This window comes from Xyrauchen texanus, chromosome 11, assembly GCF_025860055.1.
Source record: "Xyrauchen texanus isolate HMW12.3.18 chromosome 11, RBS_HiC_50CHRs, whole genome shotgun sequence".
In the NCBI taxonomy this organism is placed as follows: domain Eukaryota; kingdom Metazoa; phylum Chordata; class Actinopteri; order Cypriniformes; family Catostomidae; genus Xyrauchen; species Xyrauchen texanus.
In genome coordinates, this window is record NC_068286.1 from 13,880,733 (window position 1) to 13,906,647 (window position 25,915).

At 37.9% G+C, this 25,915-nt stretch overlaps 1 protein-coding gene across 1 annotated transcript in view; it reads right to left on the reverse strand.

The window, feature by feature from the left end:
- Nucleotides 1–3,805: 3,805 nt before the first annotated feature.
- LOC127652209 (succinate--CoA ligase [ADP/GDP-forming] subunit alpha, mitochondrial-like) overlaps nucleotides 3,806–25,915 on the reverse strand; it is a 34,468-nt gene continuing 12,358 nt past the window's right edge. The window contains exons 5-9 of the mRNA XM_052138341.1: nucleotides 24,271–24,328; nucleotides 23,336–23,419; nucleotides 23,095–23,246; nucleotides 11,802–11,990; nucleotides 3,806–4,016 (exon numbers count right to left, since the gene is read on the reverse strand). Coding sequence (XP_051994301.1) covers nucleotides 3,990–4,016; nucleotides 11,802–11,990; nucleotides 23,095–23,246; nucleotides 23,336–23,419; nucleotides 24,271–24,328 — 510 coding nt within the window. The 3' untranslated portion in view covers nucleotides 3,806–3,989. The remainder of the gene's footprint in view (nucleotides 4,017–11,801; nucleotides 11,991–23,094; nucleotides 23,247–23,335; nucleotides 23,420–24,270; nucleotides 24,329–25,915) is intronic.

Sequence of the window (25,915 nt, forward strand, 5' to 3'; positions counted from 1 at the left end):
CAGTGCACACCGCTATTTCATTAGCTATGCTCAAAGATACGGCAGTGCTTGGCTACAGTAATGTTGCAGCAGAGTAGATACACAAAGCCCCCAAACAAATAAAAGCCTTAAATTTGACCTCCAATCTTTAATATTGTAATATTCCCTAATGCAGAAACGTAATTGGTAACAGTACGTACACAGCATAAATCTCTTCCTAGGCTGACTATGTCATAAATTCAGATGAGCACACAAAGATGTCTGGCGGAACAGGACTTTTACAGGCTCCATTTGCATCTGTTTTTCAGTTTCAACTCAATGTTGCTATTTACAGCTTTGCAAGTTAACGTCTTATGAAGAGTCATTTAGAAGAAGAAATTAAATCTGACCAGATCCATTCAGTAACTCTTTCTCAAAGTTATTAATAATATACTTCCACAATTAACATTTTCATAACCATTTAATGGTGAGGTCTCATGAGAAACAGTCTTTACTGCAAGTGGTGATGACACATGACAAAGGTGATAATGGATCTTTATAATAATATGAAGTACCTGCATCTGTATCAGATGTTAAATAGTTAAGAATTTTCATTCTTCATTCATTGGCAATGTACAGTATTTATTGACAGGGGCGTTGCTAGGATCTTGATACATTGGGGGCTTAGCCCAGTCCCCACCCCCCGCCCGCTTTTGGTAACTACTTCTTCTACTCATAGGCACATAATAATAAGCAATAATAATATAAATGGGGGGTCTGGGGGACCTCCCCCAGGAAATGTTAGCCATTAAACACTTCATTTCCTGCATTCAGGTGCATTTTTTAGCATTTTAAATGATAGGTAAAAAGATAGAATGCTTTATTTGTAGAACTGTAACAGCTATTCACAGAAACACAAATAAATAATACATGAATATTAAATAATTAATAATGTATCCTGAATTTTACTTGTAACATTGGATAATGGGAAAAGGTAGAGGTGACTTGTTGAGTCAGTGACATGAATCTAATTATCTATTAATCTAACCAAATTAAACCTCAAAAACATGAAGTTTAGTACTGTTTTCCGAGCTCACTCACTTTGGGATTGTAGCCGAGGCCGTTTGCTGGCCTCAGGAGGTGGAGGACTGCCGTCTTGACGGCGCTTAAACAATTGCCGGATATCCATTTTTACATTAGACGTTTGGGCTAGTGAGTGACGGAGGAATCTTGATGCAGTCTGCTGCTTCCTGCTGATTGGTCAACAAGACAGCACGCTGTATATAGCTGGTAGTAGTCAATATCGATGCACGCGCATGGAGCGCATTATGAAAGACTTCGTCTTAGGTTTAAACAACCTATGAATCTATTAATGAACAATATGAAACTAAAACGACATAAGCTTAATTTAAAATGGCTTAGGAACTATCTATTTAGAGGTGGATAAACGCAATTTAGAGGTGGATAAACCCACTTTGGAGGTGGGTAAACGCTATTTCCGAATTTTGGGAGGTGTGTAAACGGCGTTTATGTGCGTTTAGCCTCCACTACATCCCTGAATAACGTTAATTTACACATCGTGTTTCAATCGCCAAATCAGATGTATAGGCTACTTCATCTACATTCCTCACGAGAAACGGATTATGGCTCACAAAATGGATTAGCTATAGGCGAAATAGTAAGGTCCCACGTACTTTATATATACAGTACATGTTCTGCATTAATACCACAGTGAGTAACTTACAGGGCTAGTAAGTTAGACCAGGGTTTGCTTAAGAGCCTTCACCGACCTGAGCTTAATGATGAGGGAACGGCGCCAGTAGATAACTCTTCTTGCCTCCCTCGTATCGTTCATGACTCCTTATTTTACTTTTTAAAAAGTGTCTAATGTCCATAATAGCTACCACCAGAAGCCACAAACAACAATGACAGTCAAGCCCTAAACTAAAGCTTAAGTTAACCGATGACTCTTTCAGGCTCTCTCCTCTGGTGCGCACTCTAAATACAAGCATTCTGTAACCATAGTAACTTTGATCTGCTTGAACACATTTTAATCGTCTTTAATACATGATTCCGAAGGATAGAGTAAAAGACCCGGTACATTTTTTAAATGAATACAAAATTGTTAAAAAATAATAATAATTATCAATAAATTCAATTTTTTGAGATCCGGGGCTATAAAAAAAAAAACATGTCTAACGACGCGCCTGTTTATTGAAATGACTGAAAATGTATTTAATTAAATTTATTGAAAATAAGCTGTTACTTGCGTTAAATGTACTGTCAGGAATGTATTGTATACCATCTATATTCCTTAGATGTGTGAGAGTTAATACAATTAAGTCAAGAAAAGAGCAGCCCTGCCACACTTCAGATGGGCTTGCAGTTTGAGCAGTCATGTTAATTTCTTATGGGGTTTTTTATATGAGTTTATCCATCTTGGTTGATGTTAATTAATCAATATGCAATTGTTCATTGTTAGTTAATTTTGCATTAACTAATGTATATATTAGCAAATGTAGTTAACTTGTTAATAAATGCAACATTATTGTTGTTACCACATTATTTTATTTACATAATTATATACAGTATATCATTTTAATTTAAAACTTTGAGTTAGGAATATTCTGGTGAGCACCGATGAACTCAATTCTTTAAATCTAGTCTGAACTAATAAAAACTGGCAAGACATCCATCCACGTTTTCCTTGTTATATTACTGTAGCTCACACACAGTCAGACATTCTGTGATCATGTCCTCAAAGTATGTGCCCCAATTTCTCTGTGCCACAAAAGCAGATACGGAGCTGTGATATATGTGGGTTTTTTTAACCCCTATTCTTTCCATTGCAGTCTTCCAGTGAACAATACATGACATGACATGTCCTCCCATTCATTCCACACAAATTGGTATTATTGAAATCCCAGCAAATGTGCCTTTTTTTTTTTTTGGAACGGACAACCTTGGCAACCTTACATAATATATATATGCTATATATATATATATATATGCGATTCCAACAAAGAATATTCATCAACTCTGAGCACTTTTGATATACACCTGGCAAGAGAACAAATCTGCATATTCATTCTTTATCAGAGTAAAATGTGAATGCATGTCATTAGGCAGGAGAGATGCAATTATAGGGGTGAAAGGAAAAAAAGTCCTCCCACACACATTTCACCTACCAGCGAGGCATGTCAGAATTAATAAACCTGTGTCTGCAAATCAAAATCCATGCTAAAAGCCTGGGACAGGCAACATGAAGTTTCGTTCTTTTCATTGCAAACTAGATTTCTGAAAATTTGGACAATGTATGTCTCCACATATTTCATGCTTGGGTTAATGTTGTTATAGGAAAATGCACTCAAGAGTTGGGGAGCAAGAAGTTCATGCAAGTCCTTGTGAATGTATGGGCTTTTGCAGAAGGAACTCTGGAAATGTGTAGAAAAGTCGAAGGCTTTCAAATGAGTTCTGCGCTCAACGCGGGTGTAGGAGGGAGGATGTCATTGTGCCGCAAAAATCACACATTACCTCTCACTGTGGGGTGATGCATTTATCAAGACTGCCAAAGTCCCGATCACCAGAGACATGCAATGTGCCGTTGTCAGTAAATGAAGCATAGACTAGAGCTAAATGTAAAAAATAACTACTACAAGGTGGCGTCAGAGTACAAGAGATATATTTGCGGTTTCAGAGGGAGAGAAAACATAAGAAATGGAATTCATACAGCGCCGGGTTATCACAAATAGCAACACATGGCTGACATTGCTCGCAGTGAAGCTGGATAACAAGGGTCTATGGATGTGCTCCTGTTCTGTACAATTCTAAAAAGGAGACTGTGATGGACTTTGAAATGGTTTTTTTATTATTATTTCCTCTGGTGCAAATACAGAGCATGAACTCATAGAATCGGCTGAAAACACAAAGGTGTGCGCACTGTTGAGCCTGGAGGGAGGTGATGGACTCCAGCAAGGCTGAAGGTCCTTAGGCAGGGAGGGCAGTCTGTTTCTTACACTCGCTCTAACAAGTTACAACATCTTCCTCTTCTCAAACACCTGCAGAGAAGTGGGAAGATTAAACAGTGTTCAAATAAAAGTGATTGGCAATGGCTGTAGCAGGGATTATCTCTAGATACATCCATAGCAGGGATCTGTTAATTGGGCTGCAACAACTACCACAATCGATAAAATTTGATTGTGGAAATATAATCAGCAACTAATTTAATTCTTTTTGCATTCTGCACAGAGAACCTTCACTTATGTCGCTTTGCAGAAGATAACAATTGTACTAAAAAATGAATTGGACAGGTTTTCGCATTGTGTCCTTCAACAGTGATCGTGCTGTGCATAGCATTGATATGTTGTCCGCCAGAATATTACTTGCATTGTAATATATAACAGTAACATGTAAGCATTTCCATTATGCAAAACAGCTAATTTTTAAAGGAACAGTTCAAAAATTGTATTTCTCTCATCATTTACTCACCCCCCATACCATGCCAGATGTACGAGTTTCTTTCATCTACAGATCACCATTTAAGATTTTTAGAAGAATATCTTAGCTCTGTTGGTCGATTCAGTGCATGTGACCAAATGTGACTATTGTGGCCAAAACTCAGGTCCAAAAAGTGGTAAATCTATTTCTTCTGAAGTTATATGATAGGTGTGGGTGAGCAACAGATACAACATTTAAGTCCATTGTTATTGAAAATGTACACTTTCACATTCTGGAGTGGGAGCTATTTTCACATTCAGCCACCTACAGGTTGGGGCCGGTCAAAGTTGGAGATTTATAAAAAATAAAAAAATTACATTGATCTGTTTCTCAACCAAACCTATCATTTAGCTTCTGACACTATTGATTTGACCACTGGAATTGTATGGATTACTATTATGCTGCCTTTGCGTGTATTATGTACCATCGGAGTTCTGGCTATGGCGTCATTTTTATATCACTAGAACTTGAAATTGAAAAATTTCAAGTGTTTTCAAGTGTTTTGAAGAGAAAATCGAATTAATCATTAAATTGGATCCTTCACTTAACAGCAAGTTTAATCAAGAACCTAATTTCAAAAACATATGGGCTAAAGACATTTACCAGTTGAAACAAATGATCAAACTACCTAATTTTAACTGCAAGTCTGAAAAAAACAAAAAACAACTAGTTTAGTAGTCAAGAAGTATTAAATAACACATCTAAAAATAAAAATAAGATAATATTTTTTTATAATTATATTTCACTTTCTCTTGCACATTTGTACATGGGTTGAATGAAAATATAGTGAACTTTGAATGTACAACACAAATCCTGGTCCTAACTGTTTACATCAGTCTGAATTGCTTGAGTTAGCACGCCATCTCGCTTTTTAATATTTTTGTCAAAATTCTGGATAGTCTAACAACATATGTATATTTGTAGACTACTGATGATATGTCAGTATCATATTTATTTTCAGGCAGACCACGTTACCTTCACGATAATACAAATCTGGGCTCTATATATATATATACAGTGGGTACGGAAAGTATTTAGACCCCCTTAAATTCTTCACTCTTTGTTATATTGCAGCCATTTGCTAAAATCATTTAAGTTCATTTTTTTTCCTCATTATTGTACACACAGCACCCCATATTGACAGAAAAACACAGAATTGTTGACATTTTTGCACATTTATTAAAAAAGAAAAACTGAAATAATCACATGGTCCTAAGTATTCAGACCCTTTGTTCAGTATTTAGTAGAAGCACCCTTTTGATCTAATACAGCCATGAGTCTTTTTGGGAAAGATGCAACAAGTTTTTCACATCTGGATTTGGGTATCCTCTGCCATTCCTCCTTGCAGATCCTCTCCAGTTCTGTCAAGTTGGATGGTAAACGTTGGTGGACAGCCATTTTCAGGTCTCTCCAGAGATGCTCAATTGGGTTTAAGTCAGGGCTCTGGCTGGGCCATTCAAGAACAGTCACAGAGTTGTTGTGAAGCCACTCCTTCGTTATTTTAGCGGTGTGCTTAGGGTCATTGTCTTGTTGGAAGGTGAACCTTCGGCCCAGTCTGAGGTCCAGAGCACTCTGGAGAAGGTTTTCGTCCAGAATATCCCTGTACTTGGCCGCACTCATCTTTCCCTCGATTGCAACCAGTCGTCCTGTCCCTGCAGCTGAAAAACACCCCCACAGCATGATGCTGCCACCACCATGCTTCACTGTTGAGACTGTATTGGACAGGTGATGAGCAGTGCCTGGTTTTCTCCACACATTCCGCTTAGAATTAAGGCCAAAAAGTTCTATCTTGGTCTCATCAGACCAGAGAATCTTATTTATCACCATCTTGGAGTCCTTCAGGTGTTTTTTTTAGCAAACTCCACGCAGGCTTTCATGTGTCTTGCACTGAGGAGAGGCTTCCGTCGGGCCACTCTGCCATAAAGCCCCGACTGGTGGATGGCTGCAGTGATGGTTGACTTACTACAACTTTCTCCCGTCTCCCGACTGCATCTCTGGAGCTCAGCCACAGTGATCTTTGGGTTCTTCTTTACCTCTCTCACCAAGGCTCTTCTCCCCCGATAGCTCAGTTTGGCCGGACGGCCAGCTCTAGGAAGGGTTCTGGTCGTCCCAAACGTCTTCCATTTAAGGATTATGGAGGCCACTGTGCTCATATGAACCTTAAGGGCAGCAGACATTTTTTTGTAACCTTGGCCAGATCTGTGCCTTGCCACAATTCTGTCTCTGAGCTCTTCAGGCAGTTCCTTTGACCTCATGATTCTCATTTGCTCTGACATGCACTGTTAGCTGTAAGGTCTTATATAGACAGGTGTGTGGCTTTCCTAATCAAGTCCAATCAGTATAATCAAACACAGCTGGACTCAATTGAAGGTGTAGAACCATCTCAAGGATGATCAGAAGAAATGGACAGCACCCGAGTTAAATATATGAGTGTCACAGCAAAGGGTCTGAATACTTAGGACCATGTGATATTTCAGTTTCTCTTTTTAAATAAATGTGCAAAAATGTCAACAATTCTGTGTTTTTCTGTCAATATGGGGTGCTGTGTGTACAATAATGAGGAAAAAAAATGAACTTAAATTATTTTAGCAAATGGCTGCAATATAACAAAGAGTGAAAAATTTAAGGGGGTCTGAATACTTTCCGTACCCACTGTATATGTTAGAGAGGTGTTCTGTAATAGGTGCATTTGCATTGTACCCCTTACTAAAATTATTTTGTTATTGCTTATTTTTTTGCATGTAATGCATGCGTGAAAGATCAAAAGTGATCATTACATGAGTCATTTAAACTTAAATGTCAATCTTTTTCTTTCTCATATTTATATTGAGCACTCACTGACTGACTGACTCACTCACTCACTGTAGCTATTATTAATCATGTATTTTTATATTAATTTCATATACACTTAATTCACACATATACAAAAAATAAATAAATAAAATAATTCATGGTAATGCATGAGCATATTGACCCGTTACATGTGACATCACTGTATGATCACGCTGCCTTTGTGACCAAAATTCCCTTTACTTTCAGGCAGTGTGCTGCACAGGATGCAACAAAAGCCAGCAAAAGTTTTGTTTCTATTTAAAAATGATACTACCGTTTACTTACCAGAGCCAACATTTTATTTATCTTTCATTAAAGTTTTATCTTTCAGGTCACGGCTTCATTTCACCAAAGTCAAGCAGCGATGAAGGGGGAGAACAGAGATATAACGCTTCTATATTTCTGCTTTATTTACACAATTTAGTTATCTGTGTATCAAATACAGTATATATGTTCATTCATGTACAGTCAGAACACCCAGAATGTGGTATGTCATGATTTTAACATAATAATAAAAATAAAAAGCACTATCATGTGAATTTACAGTATTTTTTTATGTGTATATACTAATGTTGGTCAATAAACAACACATAAGATTATGAAGCACAGACTTTATTCACATCGCCAGACTACATTGTTGACATTAGTCATAAACACTGCCTCGGTTGCTTTCGCATTTTGTGTGATCTTCATGAGTTAAAAGCAGCTCTTACATTCATACAGGCGTGATCATCGCAGACGTTTTGTAATTAATAAGTTTTGTAAACAACACAAAAACATTTGAAACTTCTGAATGAGAAATATTTATGGTGATGTACACTGAGATTGGCCTATGTTATGGATCGCGTGTTATCTGGGCATGTATGCGTGCACGTGAATAATTTTAATGGCCTTTTCAGCAGATTCGTTCAATGTGAATTGCCAAGGAGGAATGAAAAGACGTTCTGCACATTATTCAAATTTTAAGCTATAATATTTACTGCTATATATGTATAATATATTTTATATATTCATTAATTCATTTTAAATTACTTTTGAGCTGTTTCCATCGCTTTGTGTTTGTCCAAGAGAGAGATGGATTACATTGACACTCGTTCGCTTTTCCTTGCATTCAGGTAAATTCACGATTCAAAAATCATATTTCAAGATCAATGCATATAAATCTGCAGGATTAGCAATTAAAGCATCCAGAAAACATGCGAATCGTTACACCTTTAATAATCATATTTGTGTGAACAATCACTGTAATGAGATAACTAAAAATGGGATCATCCTCTAGTAGTTACTTCATTACAGGAAAAAGTCATCTGATCACGGTTCCATGTTACTATGTTCAGAGGAGAAAATGTGTTCTTGCAGATCATATTATTCTCAATATTTTAAAACTAAATTTAATTTAATTAATATTTTATTTGAACCTTTTATTTGAACCTTGTTTTGTATGCTTTTTGCATACAAAACAACACATAAATTAAACAGACAAGTTGTCTAAAAGGAAACAATTAATTTTAAGAAATTAACAGATTAATCTGTGATCAAAATAAATTGCAGCCCTATCTTGTATGCATTGGAATAGTTTCTCTCAAATCCAGCTTTTCCATTCAAAGCTAGAAAGCCCACTGCAATAAATTGAGATGACTCCATAGCAGCAAGCATTGTGTGAATCTCAGGAAATGGGGATGCACATAAAGGCTAATGTCACCACTGTGCAACATGCACACAAAAACATTTACAGAAGCCATAAACACATAAAGCGTAAAGAAATAGACTATGTGACAAAAAGACAAGCACAAGACACGCAAGATGAATTTAGTTCGTTTCAGGGAGGTTTAGCTATTTACATAGTTAATTTACTAAGGCTAACAGCTGCAGGGTGATGCATTGTGCTTTTAAAAACCATTTCCCCCAACAAGGGTGACGGAATTGTGTATTTTCGAGAGAATTTCCTTATGCAAATGTTATGAGTCAGAAATGAGGAGCATGCCAGAATGAAGATGCGCAGGCTTTTCAGAGAAAATACTTGAAGCACTACTGCCACCTAGTAGTCATACACTGCCAAGTCTTCAGAGTCAAGTGAAGTAATCTGGTAATTGGTAATGGTCTTCAGTAAGCAAGAACAAGAATTTAGGGATTTGTTATGGTTTGCATGATTAGTACAGAGAAAAAGTGAGAGATAATGATTGTGTATTATACATATTAGTATATACACACAATATATTTGCAATGATTTTGCAGGTTATATACAATAAAATTAAGTAGCATTGTGAATGTGTTGACTTAAATGTGGTTTTCCTATGTCCAACAAGTATTCTAAAGAATGTGTCATTAGACTAGTTATGTGATCTTTCCTTTGCCTCACGACTTGTGTGTATGACAGAGCAGAGACAGAGATGTTTCAGTAGCATCTCTGATTTAAACTTGCAACCCAAGGCTGATTTTAGTAGCAATTATGACGAAAGAATTGTTACGTTTGATTAATCTCAATAAATAAGTTCAATTTGTCAGCATATTTCAGCCTGTCAGTGCTCAGACCATACGCCGCACACTGCATCAAATTGGTCTGCATGGCTGTCGTCCCAGAAGGAAGCCTCTTCTAAAGATGATGCACAAGAAACCCCGCAAACAGTTTGCTGAAGACAAGCAGACTAAGGACATGGATTACTGGAACCATGTCCTGTAAATATGTGATGAGACCAAGATAAACTTATTTGGTTCAGATGGTGTCAAGCGTGTGTGGAGGCAACCAGGTGAGGAGTACAAAGACAAGTGTGTCTTGCCTACAGTCAAGCATGGTGGTGGGAGTGTCAAGGTCTGGGGCTGCATGAGTGCTGCCGGCACTGGGGAGCTACAGTTCATTGAGGGAACCATGAATGCCAACATGTACTGTGACATACTGAAGCAGAGCATGATACCCTCCCTGCAGAGACTGGACCACAGGGCAGTATTCCAGCATGATAACGACTCCAAACACACCTCCAAGACGACCACTGCCTTGCTAAAGAAGCTGAGGGTGAAGGTGATGGACTGGCCAAGCATGTCTCCAGACCTAAACCCTATTGAGCATCTGTGGGGCATCCTCAAATGGAAGGTGGAGGAGCACAAGGTCTCTAGCATCCACCAGCTCCGTGATGTCGTCATGGAGGAGTGGAAGAGGACTCCAGTGGCAACCTGTGAAGCTCTCCATGCCCAAGAGGGTTAAAGCAGTGCTGGAAAATAATGGTGGCCACACAAAATATTGACACTTTGGGCCCAATTTTACATTTTCACTTAGGGGTGTACTCACTTTTGTTGCCAGAGGTTTAGACATTAATGGCTGGGTGTTGAGTTATTTTGAGGGGACAGGACATTTACACTGTTATACAAGCTGTACACTCACTTCTTTACATTGTAGCAAAGTTTATTTATGTTCATATAGCATGTGGGAATTATTCTTTGGTTATTTCTAACAAGATGTTTAATTTATTTGACTTCTTGCTTTGCACAGTTTGAATCTAATTTGCTACAATTTGCTACTTTAGGTTCAAAAAGATGGTTACATAAATACATAAAAATACATAAAACTCTAGATATATTTTGAATATCATCAAAAAAAGACTGATAAATATACATTTAGCAACATAGCCCAACCCAAAACACATGCTAAGGGACTAGAGACATTGGGTATAAGAGAGAGATAAAATTCAGATTGAGACAGATACAGCATAAGAATGTTGCCTCTGTGCATGTGTGTGCGTGCATGTTAAGGAGGGGAAAGCTGAGGAAACACACAATCAACTTCCAGTCATGTGTGCCATCATTATTAAAATCAGCCAACGAGATAAACACAGATGTATGAACACAATGGGCTGCAAAATTAACAACCAGCACAGGTTTTTTTCATCATTACTCCAAATGATTACAAATTGCAAGGGTGTGGTGGAAGAGGCAGGAAAATGGTATTGATGCAGAGGAAGGAGCGTTTGCGAGTGCTGATAATGAAAGGGATAAAATGATGAATGAGTGTAATACACGCTTTCACTTTTTATACATCTTGTTAAAAGTGCTGGCTGTGATAAATTGAGATAAAGAGGCAGAGCTGCTAACTCCCCAATATAAATGGAGCTTTGTTCATTTCCTCTCTTGCGCTGCAGCGTTCTATTGAATATCTTACGGTAAAAACTGCTGTGATTGTCTAATGGGGCCCTTTATATTAGTCACCGGTTTGGCCCACAAAACTATGAATTTTGTTGCTAAAGCTGTGCATGTCAATAAATCTACTTTAGCAAGCTGACATCACTGTGTGACTCCTAACAAATAAGAAGAAACTAAATAAAAAATACATCGAATTTCTTAAGAAACAGCCTTTAATGGTTAATCTCAGCATGTTTGCGTTGGCAGGCAGACCTCAAGAAGCTAAAAACAGTGTGTTGAGCAATTAGACTGTAAGTTTGTAAACTGCAAAGTTGGATGGCTCTGTGTGAAATCAGAGACTCTGCTTTTCAGTTATGGCTTACACTGAGAGAAATAGTTCTCACCTTGAACATGGTACTGCCCAGCTGAGCTGGAGACATGCTGACGACGACTCCTGCAGACTGCAGGGCGGCGATCTTCTCTTTGGCACCCCCTTTGCCTCCCGCAATGATGGCTCCCGCGTGCCCCATTCTCCTTCCAGGAGGGGCCGTAAGGCCGGCAATGAATGACACCACTGGCTTAGCACTGGCACCCTACATAGAGTAAACAACAAAGATAAAAGATTAATGGACTTTAAACAAACAGTGGGGAGCAAAAGTGTGACTTCATAAAGATAATCTGTTAAAGCTTCAAGGATTTTGAAAATGTAAATTGAATAGTTCACCCAAAAATTATTATTTCATCAATTTCACCCTTATGCTATCGCAAACTCTATAATGCTATCGTCTGTTTTTATTCAACTGTTTTATTTGTGTACTTTGCATTACGGGTTGCCACAACAATTATGATGTCTGATGTCTTTATTTCCAATTAACCTGGTTCATTTTGTCAAAGGAAGGACACAAGATAATGTGTTTTGAGACAATTACAGAAGCAGAGTCAATTTTGCTGCCACAATTTGCAGTTCACGGACATGTAAATAAGTGCTGAACTGTTAGACGTCATATTTTGTGTTATAAGTAGGTATTAAAAGTGAGGTAGATCAAGGTATATAAATGCTAGCATGGGAGTAAGCAGATGGCCCATTCATTTACATTTCACTTTGATGGAAGGAAAGGAGTCATGGCCACGTCAATGAACTGCCACTGTTGACACTATTATGTTTGACAGGTCAGGATTTATTTCCCCTCATTCCCAGCTAGGCCATTACTTTGTCCCCACGAATGGCATAGCAATTCCATAGAGCAATGTGGGTTTTGTCTTAATCACTACTGCAGTTAGGCAGCAGTTGGGTGACAGCAAGAGTTTCAAAGACTTTAAAAGTTATTTGTGATTTCTAGAAACCAACAGATCCTGATATTTTCACAGTTCACCAATTTAACTTTTCTGTCCATTCTGGCAGCGTTTCTTGGGGTGGTTTACATCAAGGGTTGAATAATGTTTGTAGCTCCTTGATGCACCATTTGAATTCAGACAAGGCATGTACTGGAGCCAGTGCTCATGCAAACATACTCATTAGAATCTCAGAGGAGAAGGTTATTAATAAACTTCACTGGCAATTCTTGATTCCATTGAAAACTTTAGGTGGATAAGATTACATGAATGTGATGCCAGTCAAAAAAAGTCTGACTTAATGCTTGATCATCTCAAACTACCTGCTAACATTATAACGCTCGATTGGATCAGTCTTTAGTTTAAAGCTGGCTGTAGACTAAAGCTTAATCTAGTAAGATTAGGATTATAATATTGTGCTCTGGCACAAATCCTTGAGTGAATGCTTGAATTGAAAATCATTATTTTATTTTTGTTCTCTTTTGTGTTGCATGACAACCCCACATTTAGACACTTTCCAATCAACACTATCTTGAGTAACTTGTATAGCAATGAGTTACATACATTTTAAAGAGTAAACTGAATTTTGTAATGCTAAAATACGTTTCCCAATCCCAGTTTAAGCGCAAAGTATACTTGGCCGCATACAGGACACATGACACAGATCTCATCATCATCAGAGTGCTCAGGCACTGAACGAAAGCAACCCCATTTTTCTAACTGGGCATCTTTGAACATGCAGAATGTGCATGAGCATAGAATTATTTGCACTAATTAGGGGCTCCACAAGGGGCAACACTCACATTTGAGCCCACGCTGTCATGAAGATGCTCTAGAAAAAGAGGTTAATTGCAGCAAACAACAGAAGATGAAGGTAAAAATATCAACAATGAATGTGCACGTCAAGAACATGTGTAAAGAGGTCTTGTGTAAGGAGATACCTGCAATTGTATAAAATGAGTCTGAAGGAATATACACACAAGACATCTTTTTCAGTCTTCACTCCTGAAGGGAATGTTATACACAGTATGTTACAGTATGTTATTGGACCAGGAGCCATTGACACTACTATCAGTCCAAACAAAAGCAGAGGACGATGTTCAAGGCCATTTCGATACAGTCAAAACAAAGTAACTGAAAAGCTCACAAAAATGGTTCATAGAGCAACGTAAATCTGACATTACTTTTTCTAGAGCCAATAGTTTACCAGCCCCTGTATGGATTTCCACCTTCAATACTGCCTAGAACCTCAACGCTGATGCATCATCCCTGTTGGCAGCCCTTAATCAGGCCACCATGCATTTTACAGTCTGATCAATTCAAGTCTTGTTAACAGCTACACAGACAGAAAAATTTCATAACTGCCAAATACTTCTCCCTAGGCTCAATCCTGCAAATTAAATGTAGCATGTCCAATGATCGATTGATCTCCATTATTTATGGCCAGGGCCATCTTTAGAGTATTCACAAAAAATTACCTTGTTGGGGTAATTGGAAAAGTTTACCAGAAAGCAGCAATTTCATACAATTTGCAACCAAGCATCGAGGAATAATTTCTGCTGAATCAATTTTCCTTTACTTGAATGGCCAAGCAATTTTTTTGATACACTCATGCATTTTTTGTTAATGTTTTGAGCAACTGAGGAACTTCTCAAATGTTGAAAATTGCAGGTTGACATTTTGCAATTTCTGTTCAACTTAACTGTGGCAACAATAGAAATAAGCCCTTTAGCCGGTTCTGCTTGATGATTCTTTGAAAATGTACAAGCGTCACTAAAATGAGGCACTTGTGCAAGCAGCTGATGCATTCGGGCCATTTGATTGAACTTTACTGGGTTACTGCAGCCAACTAATTCTGCTCTCTCAGACGTTAGCTCAGTCTGACCCCCTTGTCTGGATGTCTGGGGGACTCTTGAGAAAATAGACTTTCGTGTACAGCTGTAACTATTCTATGAGTCAGGCTGATCAAGAGTCTTGATCAGCACGCTCTAACAGCTTGTTGAGTATATTTCCTGTGGGAGTGGGTGGGTATAATTCACTGAGCCAACGCATGATTTTTATATCATTACAGACTGAAATATTCTCCCCAGCCAAGAGATGTGTTAATATATCAGCCCTCTCCACAACTCCAAACTGGAGGAATAAATATGACATGGTTAATGATGATACAAACTGAGGATGTATGTTAGGATTGGGGGGAGGTCTCTGACGGTGAGTGAAATCCAGGCTGGCTGGACCAAAGATCACACTGAAAGCCCTTCAGATTTCCCTTCTCGGCCAAAAGAGATCAAAGAGCAGCTGGAGGCTGTTTTCTCATTCAAAAACACAATGCATGTTGGGCGCTTGCCTTCCAGCTTTAATCTCATCTCTTGGGTGCCAGATAGAAAAGAGAAGCACCGTGTGTGGTGAAGGTTCCTACTTGCTGAGGAACGATGAAAATATATGAGGATCGAGAAGAAAAACTGTGTAAATCTTGGCTAAGAAAACACTGATTCATGGGCAGACAAGAGAGTCATGAATGAATAACAGCAATTCGTATCCTTTTTTTTGTAGTTTGTAGGGTGTGTAGAAGAGAGCTAGAGTTTGTTTCCTATACCTTATCTTTACTTGTATATGGTATGAAATCCCTATGTGCATATGTGATTCAAGAGGTTTTTAAAGGGATAGTTCACCCAAAAATGACAATTCTTTCATCATTTACTCACCCTCATGTTGTTTCAACCCTGTATTATTTTCTTTCTTTCAGTGGAATGCTTCTGTTGGTCAGAAGGTCTCATCTCAAGTCACTATTCACTTTCATTGTATGGAAACACTCATTCATTAGTTAGGTCGTTAGCCAGCTTCCATGGCTATTTTCATGGCGAAGAACAAGAAAAAATATGTTAAAAGGTAATTAAAAACCTACATATAATGTTTTTTACATTTATTTTCGATAAGAACTCCAAAACTGACTCAGGGTTAACAATGTTAAAAATTTCTTCAAAAGTGTTTGCGGAGTAAAATAAATTCCTAAAAGAAATCAAACCAGCACAATCCAATAACATGCATCAAAGATAGTGGATTCTGATAGAAAGTGCATAATGGTGGATCTTCATCTGATATTAAAAACTTATGAGAGAGTCTGGAATGTCCTATTCGGCAATGGGTGTAAATGATCTATTCCCAGCAATTACTGAAATTAAAGATAAGTTTTTTGCCCACTTGTTTGTAATACATTGATCCCATTCTGTTTGCCATTTGTTGATATTGTAAGAGATTATGGTGGGTTTCAGATCTGAGGGTGGTATGGAGCATTTTTTAAGATCTTCAGAAGCAGAGTCTGCTTGTTCATTTAGAAGGATCCCACAATGGCCAGTTTACCCAGAAAAAGTACATTTTAAATTCTGTGTCTCAAGAGCTGACAATTTGGTTAGAATCATTACAAGGGCTAGGTGGTCATTTTTGAGTGATGCATGTGCTTGAAGACATAAATTTGAATCTGTTATTAAGAAATGTCACTGTTGTGTGGTCTTGATGTTATTCAGTGCTAGAATAGCACTGAAAAACTGCTGTAAAAACTGATCTCTGAATGGGTATTCTTATTCTGCTTTTTTTGGTGATTGATCACATATGCAGCAGACACATGATCTCCAGACTTTGATCTGTCTATGTGTGTGTGTGTGTGTGTGTGTGAGAAACATCTCTTTGATATCCAGGAGTTGTTGAAGACATTCATTCAGATTTTTTGTTAAGTCCAGGATAATTTTTGTTTCTTTGAGATTTCAGGATGGGATACTGCAGAAGTACATCTGTATGCTTAAATCAACTTTTGTTCTACTAATCCGTAGACCAGAAGGTTGGATATATCTTGGTTTTTTCTCAAACAGATATGAATATTGATGTGACAAGATTGCATGATATGCTGGATTTTCTTTGTTGGTCTTTACTTTTGTCGAGTATTGCAGGGATAATTTGAGTTCTCTAGAGAAAGTTCATTAGCCTCTACATATAAACTTTGAATTGGTGATGTTCTGAAGGCCCCCAGTGCCAGACGTATGCCTTGATGGTGAACTTTGTCCAAAAGTCGGATATACAATTTCCTGGCTGAGCCATACACTATACTTCCATAGTCCAAGATAAGCATTCTGTAAAGGTTTAGGTGAACTGAGCTCTCTGCTCTCCACTTAGACGTTGCATAATTCAAATATGCATTGCTTTAAGACATTTATCTTTTAAAATCTTTATGTAAAAGATAAAAGACAATTTATTGTCAAAGGTTATTCCAAGGAATTTGGTCTCCTTGACAACTTTGATAGGACAACTTGACAACTTTGATAAGATCTCCATCATGACCCAGAGCTATTTATGGATGGGATAACTGGCAAAATGCATACAGACGGTTTTACTCTTTGCGAACATAAACTTGTTGGACACAGACCAGGCCTGGACCCTATTAATTGACAGCTGGATTTTCCATTCAGTCCTTTTTATGAATTTGCCTCAGCAGCAAATACAAATGCCATCTACATAAATGGTTCAATGAATGTTTGAACCGATGACTTTTGCAAAACGGTTTATTTTAATACTAAAAGGGGTCACTGATAAGATGCTTCCTTGAGGTATTCCTAACTCTTGTCTGTGTGGGTCTGATAGGATAGTACCTTCCCTGACTTTTAAAATGTATATTTGATAAAAAGTTGGTAATAAAAATGGATAGATGTTTTCTAAAACAAAGATGATGTAAATCCTTTAAAATACCATACTTTCCATGTCATGTTGTAAGCTTTCTCGAAGTCAAAGAAGACAGCAAACTCGTGTTCTTTTCTGATAAAAGCATCACATACATAACTTTCAAGGCTGATGAGGTGATCTATAATGCTTCTTCCTTTTCTAAATACACCATGAGCATTACTTAGAAGATGTTGAGGCTCCAGCATACATACATACATACAGTACATACAAGTAATTCATTAACCATTGTCTCCATGAGTTTACATTAAAAACACATCAGGGCTATAGGTCGGTAGTTGGAAGGTTCGTTATGATCCTTTCCTGCCATTGGAATAAGAATAATTTCTGCTTCCTTACAAAAATATGGAGCATCCCATGACATTTAGATGGAGTTAAATATTTTTTTAAAAGTAAGGACAGGACAGTGGACCAACAACTGGCTGACGAACTGAAGGTGATCTACTGTAGATTTGAAAGTCCCAATCTCACACCCACTGACCTTCACTTTACACAAACATCACAAACTGCTACTCAACCTGCACTTAAGATCTGTGAAGAATATATGTGCCATGTTTTTCGAAAACAAAAGACATGGAAAGCACAGGGACAAGATTGTATTTCACACACCTTCAACAATGATCTTCAATAGGTCACTGGAGCAGTTTGAAGTCCCATGCTGCTTCAAATGCTCAATCATCATTCCTGTCCCAAAGAAACCCAAAATCAAAGAACTTCAGACCCGTCGCTCTGATATCTGTGGTCATGAAATAATTTGAGAGACTGGTGTTGACCCACCTGAAGGACATCACTGGACCCTTGCTAGATCCCCTTAATAAGCAGGTCTGTGGATCAATAATGATGCAGTCAGCATGGGATTACATCATATCCTGCAACATCTGGACAGACCATGGACATATGCAAGGAACCTTTTTGTGAACTTCAGTTCGGCTTTCAACACCATCATCCCAGCTATTCTCTAGACTAAATTACACCAACTCTGTTCCCATATCAATAGAAAATGAATTATATATATAGAAAATTATGAATTACTTTTTATTTTATTAAATTTTTGTATTATAATCTCTGTCTTGTTGCTGTATTGTTTGTGCACTGGAAGCATCTGTCAAGACAAATTCCTTGTATGTGTTAGCATACTTGGCAATAAAGCTGATATTGATTCCGATTCTGATACCTGATTGTGATTCTTTCTGGAGGATAAGGTTTATTGAAGGTAATAACGTAAGTGCCAGTTTTGATAATACGATCTTCTATATTTTGATTGTTATTCTTTCCACATACATCACTCCTTGAGATTTAAGTTCAGAAGTTATTTCTTCATCATCTACATTGTCCAACTCTCTTGTACACACCACTCCTTTGCTGTAGTTTAGTGTTGGATGTGTAGAAGTCTTTATATCAAGTCCAGCCAGCAAATTGGCATGAAGAAGTTTCTCTGAATTAGCCTTCTTACAACATTCTACCAGAATCTGGCCAGATAGCAGTTTCTTCACCTTCTTAACAGTACCAGCTATTCCTGTAATGCCCTTGTAAATGGCGAAAGGAAATAGCTTTGTGACTGGCCAAAATGTATAATTACTGAATCTGCATCATCAGATATGCCAATCTTCATTGTTAGATGTAGAAGCACATTGATTCTCAGAAGTGCAGTCCATGTCCTGGTCTAAAAGTAGTTTTTTGGAAGGGTGTTTGGTAGACATGTTTAGAGTATTATGCTTCATCACCTCTACTCCCCACCCACCTTGGAGTCCAAAAGGGGATGCACAGACCTGCGGAATTCTACAAATTATTCACTAGGGATATAGGGATGGTATTAGTGTTGTCAAAAGTACCAGTATTTCGGTACCAAGTTGATACTAAAATAAAAAAGATGTAACGGTACCAGTGTTTCTGCAGTACCGGTAGTACTGTGCACCAAATCTATCCGGTACCAGCGCACAATATGACTGACACACAACTGCTTTAAAATGCTCACAGGCTTATTTTGAATGCGTGCTCTGTTACTTCTTGTACACTGAAATTGACAAATAATCAAATCAAAATCCTGACATGCCCTAGTATGATTTATTAAACCGCTAAAGGCTGCAATCTTACTGTGGAAGAGATGTGTACATTAAATAAATCCAACCTCTCATCCACTAGAAACTCCACGAACATTGAGAATCAATCACGCTGTAGAGATGACAAAGCAGAGTACTTATCCATTGTGAATCATGTAAAATATATATTTATATAATTAAAATTACAGCATCTGCGCTCTAATCTCAGCTCAGCTTTATTTATATCGCATTCAAAACAACAGTTAACCAAAGTGCATCACATTAATTCAATTTAAAACATAACATCTCAAAATGACCACATACACAAACACCAGTAATCTAAAATACAAACAATTTAAAACTGTGTCCTACATTTCATTCGTCAGATTTAAAGGCCAGTTTAAAGAGATGAAATTTCAGACATGACTTAAAAGTCTTCAATGATCACACTGTGCAGTGTCGAAAACTGTTTATCCAGAAAAGTGAAGCATCCGGCATAATAAAAGCTAAAAAGATGAAATTGAAGACATTTTATAAATGTTACAACTTCATAGTAAAAAAATGTATTCTCTGTAATAATAATAATAATTTATCAAAGTATCACAAGCAAGACATCTGTTGAATAAAAGTTTGGCAAAAACAAAAATGCAATGACATGTTAAAAAGTTTTGTTCACTTGTTAAAAGTTTTAAGAATGTATTGATTAGACACCATTTTGATGATGAAATTAAAAAGAAATGTCTGGAAAGTTTTGGAAAATAATAATAATTATTATTAGCATATTTTTGCTGTGGTGAACCGTGAAATTTAACTGGTATCGGTACCAACTACTGAAATTTTGGTAACGTGACAACACTAGATGGTATAGTCAAGCACAAAGAACGAGACATATTCCATCTACTCGATTGACCCTTAGCCAACGCCTTCTGGGTATTCTGAAAAGATAGCTGATGTTAACTTAATATGTAGTATTACCAGGGCATGTCTTGACCAGCTGACTGATTGGATCGGGCCTTTCCAATCCCCATTTAGGTGAAGTAGGAGCCAAAGCACAGTGTTGAAATAATGGAAACCACAGCATATCATATTTCTCAGGAGCCAAGATCTCTTCCTCCACCGACAGGGGTCGCAACTCACAGCAAACAAGGTTTCGCACTCTTTTGTTTATGAGTAGCAGGGGAGATGCTAGGACTACTCAAGTCTTTATGGAGAGGTAGACATTGATGGTATAAGAAGATGGGCAAACTCAAGTACTTTAGAGAGAAAAAACGAAATAAAAAGTATATAAACAACTGTGACACTAGTATCTTGACCAAAGAGTAGACCCTAGCACTACAGAGGGAAGGAGCATGCCACTGTTCATTTCACAAGCTACCACCACAATGGTGAGTCCTGCGCCACACCCGGTTCATTGTATGGAAAAAAGATGAACATTGACTAAAAACCAAAGAACACTTCAGTCAGACACAAACACTAAGTATCTGCGTAAAGCACATGTGATGCAAATTTCGTCACCAGCACAGTGCTCGAGCACTGAACATGTGTACAGGTGTTTTCTCTTTCCCTCTTCAGCACTGTTCAGAATGTCGGGCTGTCTAGCCATTTGACATGGTTGAATTGCTCCATAACGCTTTCAAAAAAGAAAATTCTCATGTAAAATTCAAATGTGTCGCATGCGCCACAATATTGAGGGAACCCTGATTTGATCATGCATGTGAGCAGCTCTGTGCTATCCTGTAACTGGATCTCACATTTCGAGGGAAGCCCGGGCCAGTTGATGGGCACACATGGATAGAGCAGAGTGCAAATTCAGGGTTCAACCACCCCTTACACATGTGTCCCACAAGAGAAGCATATTTAGCACTTACAGTATAAAGCGAGATGAATGTCATAAGGTTGCTGCATCGCCTGATGAAATATGTATGGACGTGTATATATGGAAAATATATATTGATGTTAACACGTTGAATCGATGGCATTGCATCGTTGGTTATTGATCCAGATAGATGGATCATTACACCCCTAGCACTAATTAAGTGGCAACACTCACATATGAGTCATTGCTGTCACGAAGAATTGCTAGAAGTAACTGCCACCTTAATAACAGGAGACAAATGTGGAAACAACAACAGTGGGTGTGCACTTCTAGAATACGTGTGTGAGGAGGTCAGAAGGTACCTGCATTTGTATATCAGGCATATGAAGGAATGTAAAGACATCTTTGTTGACCTGTTTCACTGACTTCAGCACTTCAGAAGTTAAAAAATACACTTGTATACAAAATACACTTATATATAAGATAAGATACATTCTCTAAAAACAAGTCTAAATATCTTATATGTTGATGCTCAAGTAAATGTATCTTGTTTAAAGGATTTTTAAATCATTAAATGGAAAGCAAGACAAAAACACCTCTGTACACAAGTCAAAACACTCGATAACAACACGGTTGAATTGCTCCATAACGCTTTAAAATAGAAAATTCTCATGTAAAATTCAAATGTGTAGAATGCGCCACAATATAGAAGGATGGCTGATTTGATCACTCATGTGAACAGCTCTGCACTATCCAGTTACTAGATCTTGCATCTTGACGGGCATGCACAGGTGGTTGGCTAAGAGATATTGGACTACTTCTCTTCAGGAGTATGGACCAATTTGCTGTGGACCTGTTTTATGTGACATCACTGAATGACTGCGCCATCATGTTTGTGACCAATATTCCATATACCTTCATTGTGAGGCACGGTCATACAGTCCCTAACATTCTGCCTAACATCTCATTTTCTGTTCCATGGAAGACAGAAAATCATACAGGTTTGGGAGAACATAAGGGTAAATGTGTAAATGACAGAATTTTCATTTTTGGGTGAACTATACATTTGTGTTTGCTGGACTGTTGGAGTGCAAAAGACAAATCTTGGCAAATTACAGCAATAAAAGTTTCATTGGTCATGTATTTGTTGGTAAAGTAAAACAAACAACAGAAAGTGTGGTGATAGAAAAATGTGAAGACAGCGCAAGACAACAAAAAGCTTGTGAATAACTATTAAGTATGTTTGCTATTGTTATCAGGCATTGTTATTAGGCACATTCAACCATACACCCTTTGCAGTAAATTAACAGTATTTTTTCTTTTCAAAATATAGGTCGAGCGAACAAGAACCGTTGTCAAACTGGAATTGTAATATTGCCAGAAAAAGCTTCCAATTTTGATAACATCCTTCACAGTGTCATTTAAGTAGGTGGGGTCACTGCTCAGCTCTTTTGGCTGGTGGATTTTTTTTCCACCTAAGGATCATGTTAATGGGAATTCTGATATTAACCATGATTTTAATTTGACATAACACAGACGGATGGCTTCAGCGGAAGCATACCATCAATTAATCACCTTGAAGCACACAGAAGATCTGTCTTTAAATGTTTAGAAGGTATTGTTAATCAATTTCCCAATGAAAATTGAAAAAATTATAGTTTTACTTCCGGAACCAGACTGTTAAGCTCTATTGCTTGTCTGAAAACCAGATGTGGTACAGTACCTTTACCAGAAGTAAAGGTTTTGTTAAGTGGCTGTTATGAATTCTAAAAGGCAGCTTACAGAGTTGTGCTGTTTCAAGTACTCTGCCGCATTCTCCTCGGCATCTCCACCAATCTCTCCAATCAGAATGATGCCCTCTGTTTTGGGGTCCTGCAGGAACACCTCCAGACAGTCAATGAAGTTAGTGCCATTAAACGGGTCACCACCGATACCTGTAAGAAAAGACACCTTGTTCAAAGAACTGTTTCTCTAGAATAAGTGAAGACATGTTAGAATATGACAGTTCATTAGGTTGTCATACCAATGCACAGCGACTGTCCAAGGCCCACTTGCGTTGTCTGATGTACAGCTTCATACGTAAGGGTGCCTGATCTAGATACAATGCCTGGTGAAAAATGAACAAGGCAACATAACCATAAAATGTTAAGATTATCATATATCACTAAAGTCAGTGTCTATTCATTTCTGTCCTTCCATAATTACAGGTGTAGGTGTTCCAAATATTCCTGTCTGGACCAACATTTATTTAAAACACTTTCATGCTCTCAGCTCCATATTCTTCCATGCACAATGCAATCAGGGGGCAACTAGGTGACATTCAGATATATTACTTTGCAAATGTCAAATGTAACAGCAGTGGAAAGGGTGACCAACCTCTGCTGAACAGCTTTGCAATACCAGAAAGACATTTTATGAGGTCACATCTATTAAAGCAGAAACAAAGCTCATGTCTGAGTACTATTCTTCAGAGCTCTTCAAAAACGTGTCCAATTTATCTAGCAATCTAGCTTGCGTGACTCTTGAGATTGCACAGCCATGCTGCTTAAAATGACAGAGAGAGTCTGCATACAGCCAGAGAGCACCGTGATGAGTAGCTATCAGCAGTCTGAAAAAGCATGGAGATCTGAATAAAGTCTGTGTTTAAGTTCAAGGTCTACTAGCCAGCAGAGACATCAAGTCTGACAAGGTGAGAAACTTGGACAAATCAAACAGGATAAAAAGGGTCCGTCTCAAATTGAGACTCTCTCTCTCACTTGCTGCCTGTTTGATGATACTTTGATGTTCGTGAAGACATTTTAAAGGCTCTTTTTCAATTCTATCTTTCAAGCAGAATGTCATGTCATGCTATAAGCTGCTCAAAAATCAAATTTAAAGACAAACCCTGCTGGAAGGAGGACTATACTGAGCATTTAAGATGGAACAACAGAGACAGGTGTTATCCAGTGGAACTGTTACCAATTCTTCCTTTCTTGTGGATGTGTCCAGGCATGATCCCAATTTTGCATTCACCAGGCTGCAATAGATGTTGGACAAAACACCATTAAAAATCTGATTCAGTTTAAATTATACATAGCCTATTACTGAAGGCAATTCAAATTTATTCTAAGCATGAAATCAGAATTTATCCTTTTTACTTTCTTAATGCAAGTTCTTGCTCGGTGCACATTATTCCAAAGACAAAAAATTACAAATATGTAATCTTCTATCAAAAAGTAATTACTTGCTCCACCTCTGAAACAACTTTACTTTTGGTCTGACACCACCAGCATTCATGATCTCTTATTTTCCAACCCCTCCCCTACACCATCCAGTCACACAGAGAAGTCACAAATCCATTAATTGCTGATTGATAAAATAAAGTATTTTTCCTTCTCAGATAGTGACGTTTTTTCCTGATACCACATGTTAGTTATGGTGGTTACAGTCAAACTCAAAGAATAACATAAAATAACCTTTATAGCACCATTTATGTAGTCCATTTCTCATGCAATTGATTCAAAGCCTTCTTTGTCAATTGCTTTTGTTAATATGTTTAGTAAATAAATATACAGTCTGCATGTGCAGTGCACTTCCCTGAACGAGTGTCACTCTATTAACACACACAAACAAGCACAGGCTTGTAATGTGTTACTCAAGAGCGGTGCGCAATATGTTGGTGCTCTACACAAACTTCATCTCAGATGTAGATGCTCTATAGCAGAGGTACTCAATAGGCAGACTCCGGTCCGGATACAGACCAAAGGACAATTCATTCCAGACCGAGATCTAAATCTTTGTGCAAGTTATCTGACAACTGGCTAAGTATATAGTGCATCCAGGGCTACACGATTACTCCCTAGCTCTGAACGCTCTTTTATTCCTGCTCTCCGTGCGTTGCCACTCTCCTCGATATAGTTGCTACATAAAGCCTAATATACAGTACGTAGTTGCAGGCAAGGTTATTTTAACAACAGTAGCAGAGACAATGCTATAGATACTGGCATATTTCCCTTAAACACACTGCAGTAGAGGTCGACCGATTAATCGGCATTAATTGTTTGCATTTTTTAACATAATCGGCATCGGCTAATATCCAAGTATATCAAGCCGATTATTAGGCAGGCGCATCTGTGGGCAGCCTAGTGTTGTTGTGGAACACTTGTGTAAGCAAGAATTTTGCAATTACAGACAGTGAATGTGAGACTTTTATTTGTTCTGTTTGTGTGTCTTATATTTGAGAGGGTTGTCACTCAATGCAGAGAAATAAGTAATAAAAAAAGATACCAATGCACTATAAGCTAGTGAAGGACTGGCTTTGGTAAGCTCGGACGTTATCTCTCACGCGGTGCTACAGCGAGCACAACAAGAGCCCTGCTACATGAGTGACAGAACGAAACATTCAAACGTAGCCTGGTTTAGATCTGTGATATTAGTCTGATTTTATTTTAGATTTCGCCTTCCAAAGATTATAAAAAAAATATTTATACATAAGCCACATTCTGTCTAGCACAACTTCCTTCCCTTCTCAGCGGTGCATTGACATTTCTCCCTAAAACTCAAACTTAACGTCAGAATCAGCACGATTGGTGATTGTTGTAAAATGCAGTCTAGCTACTGTTGC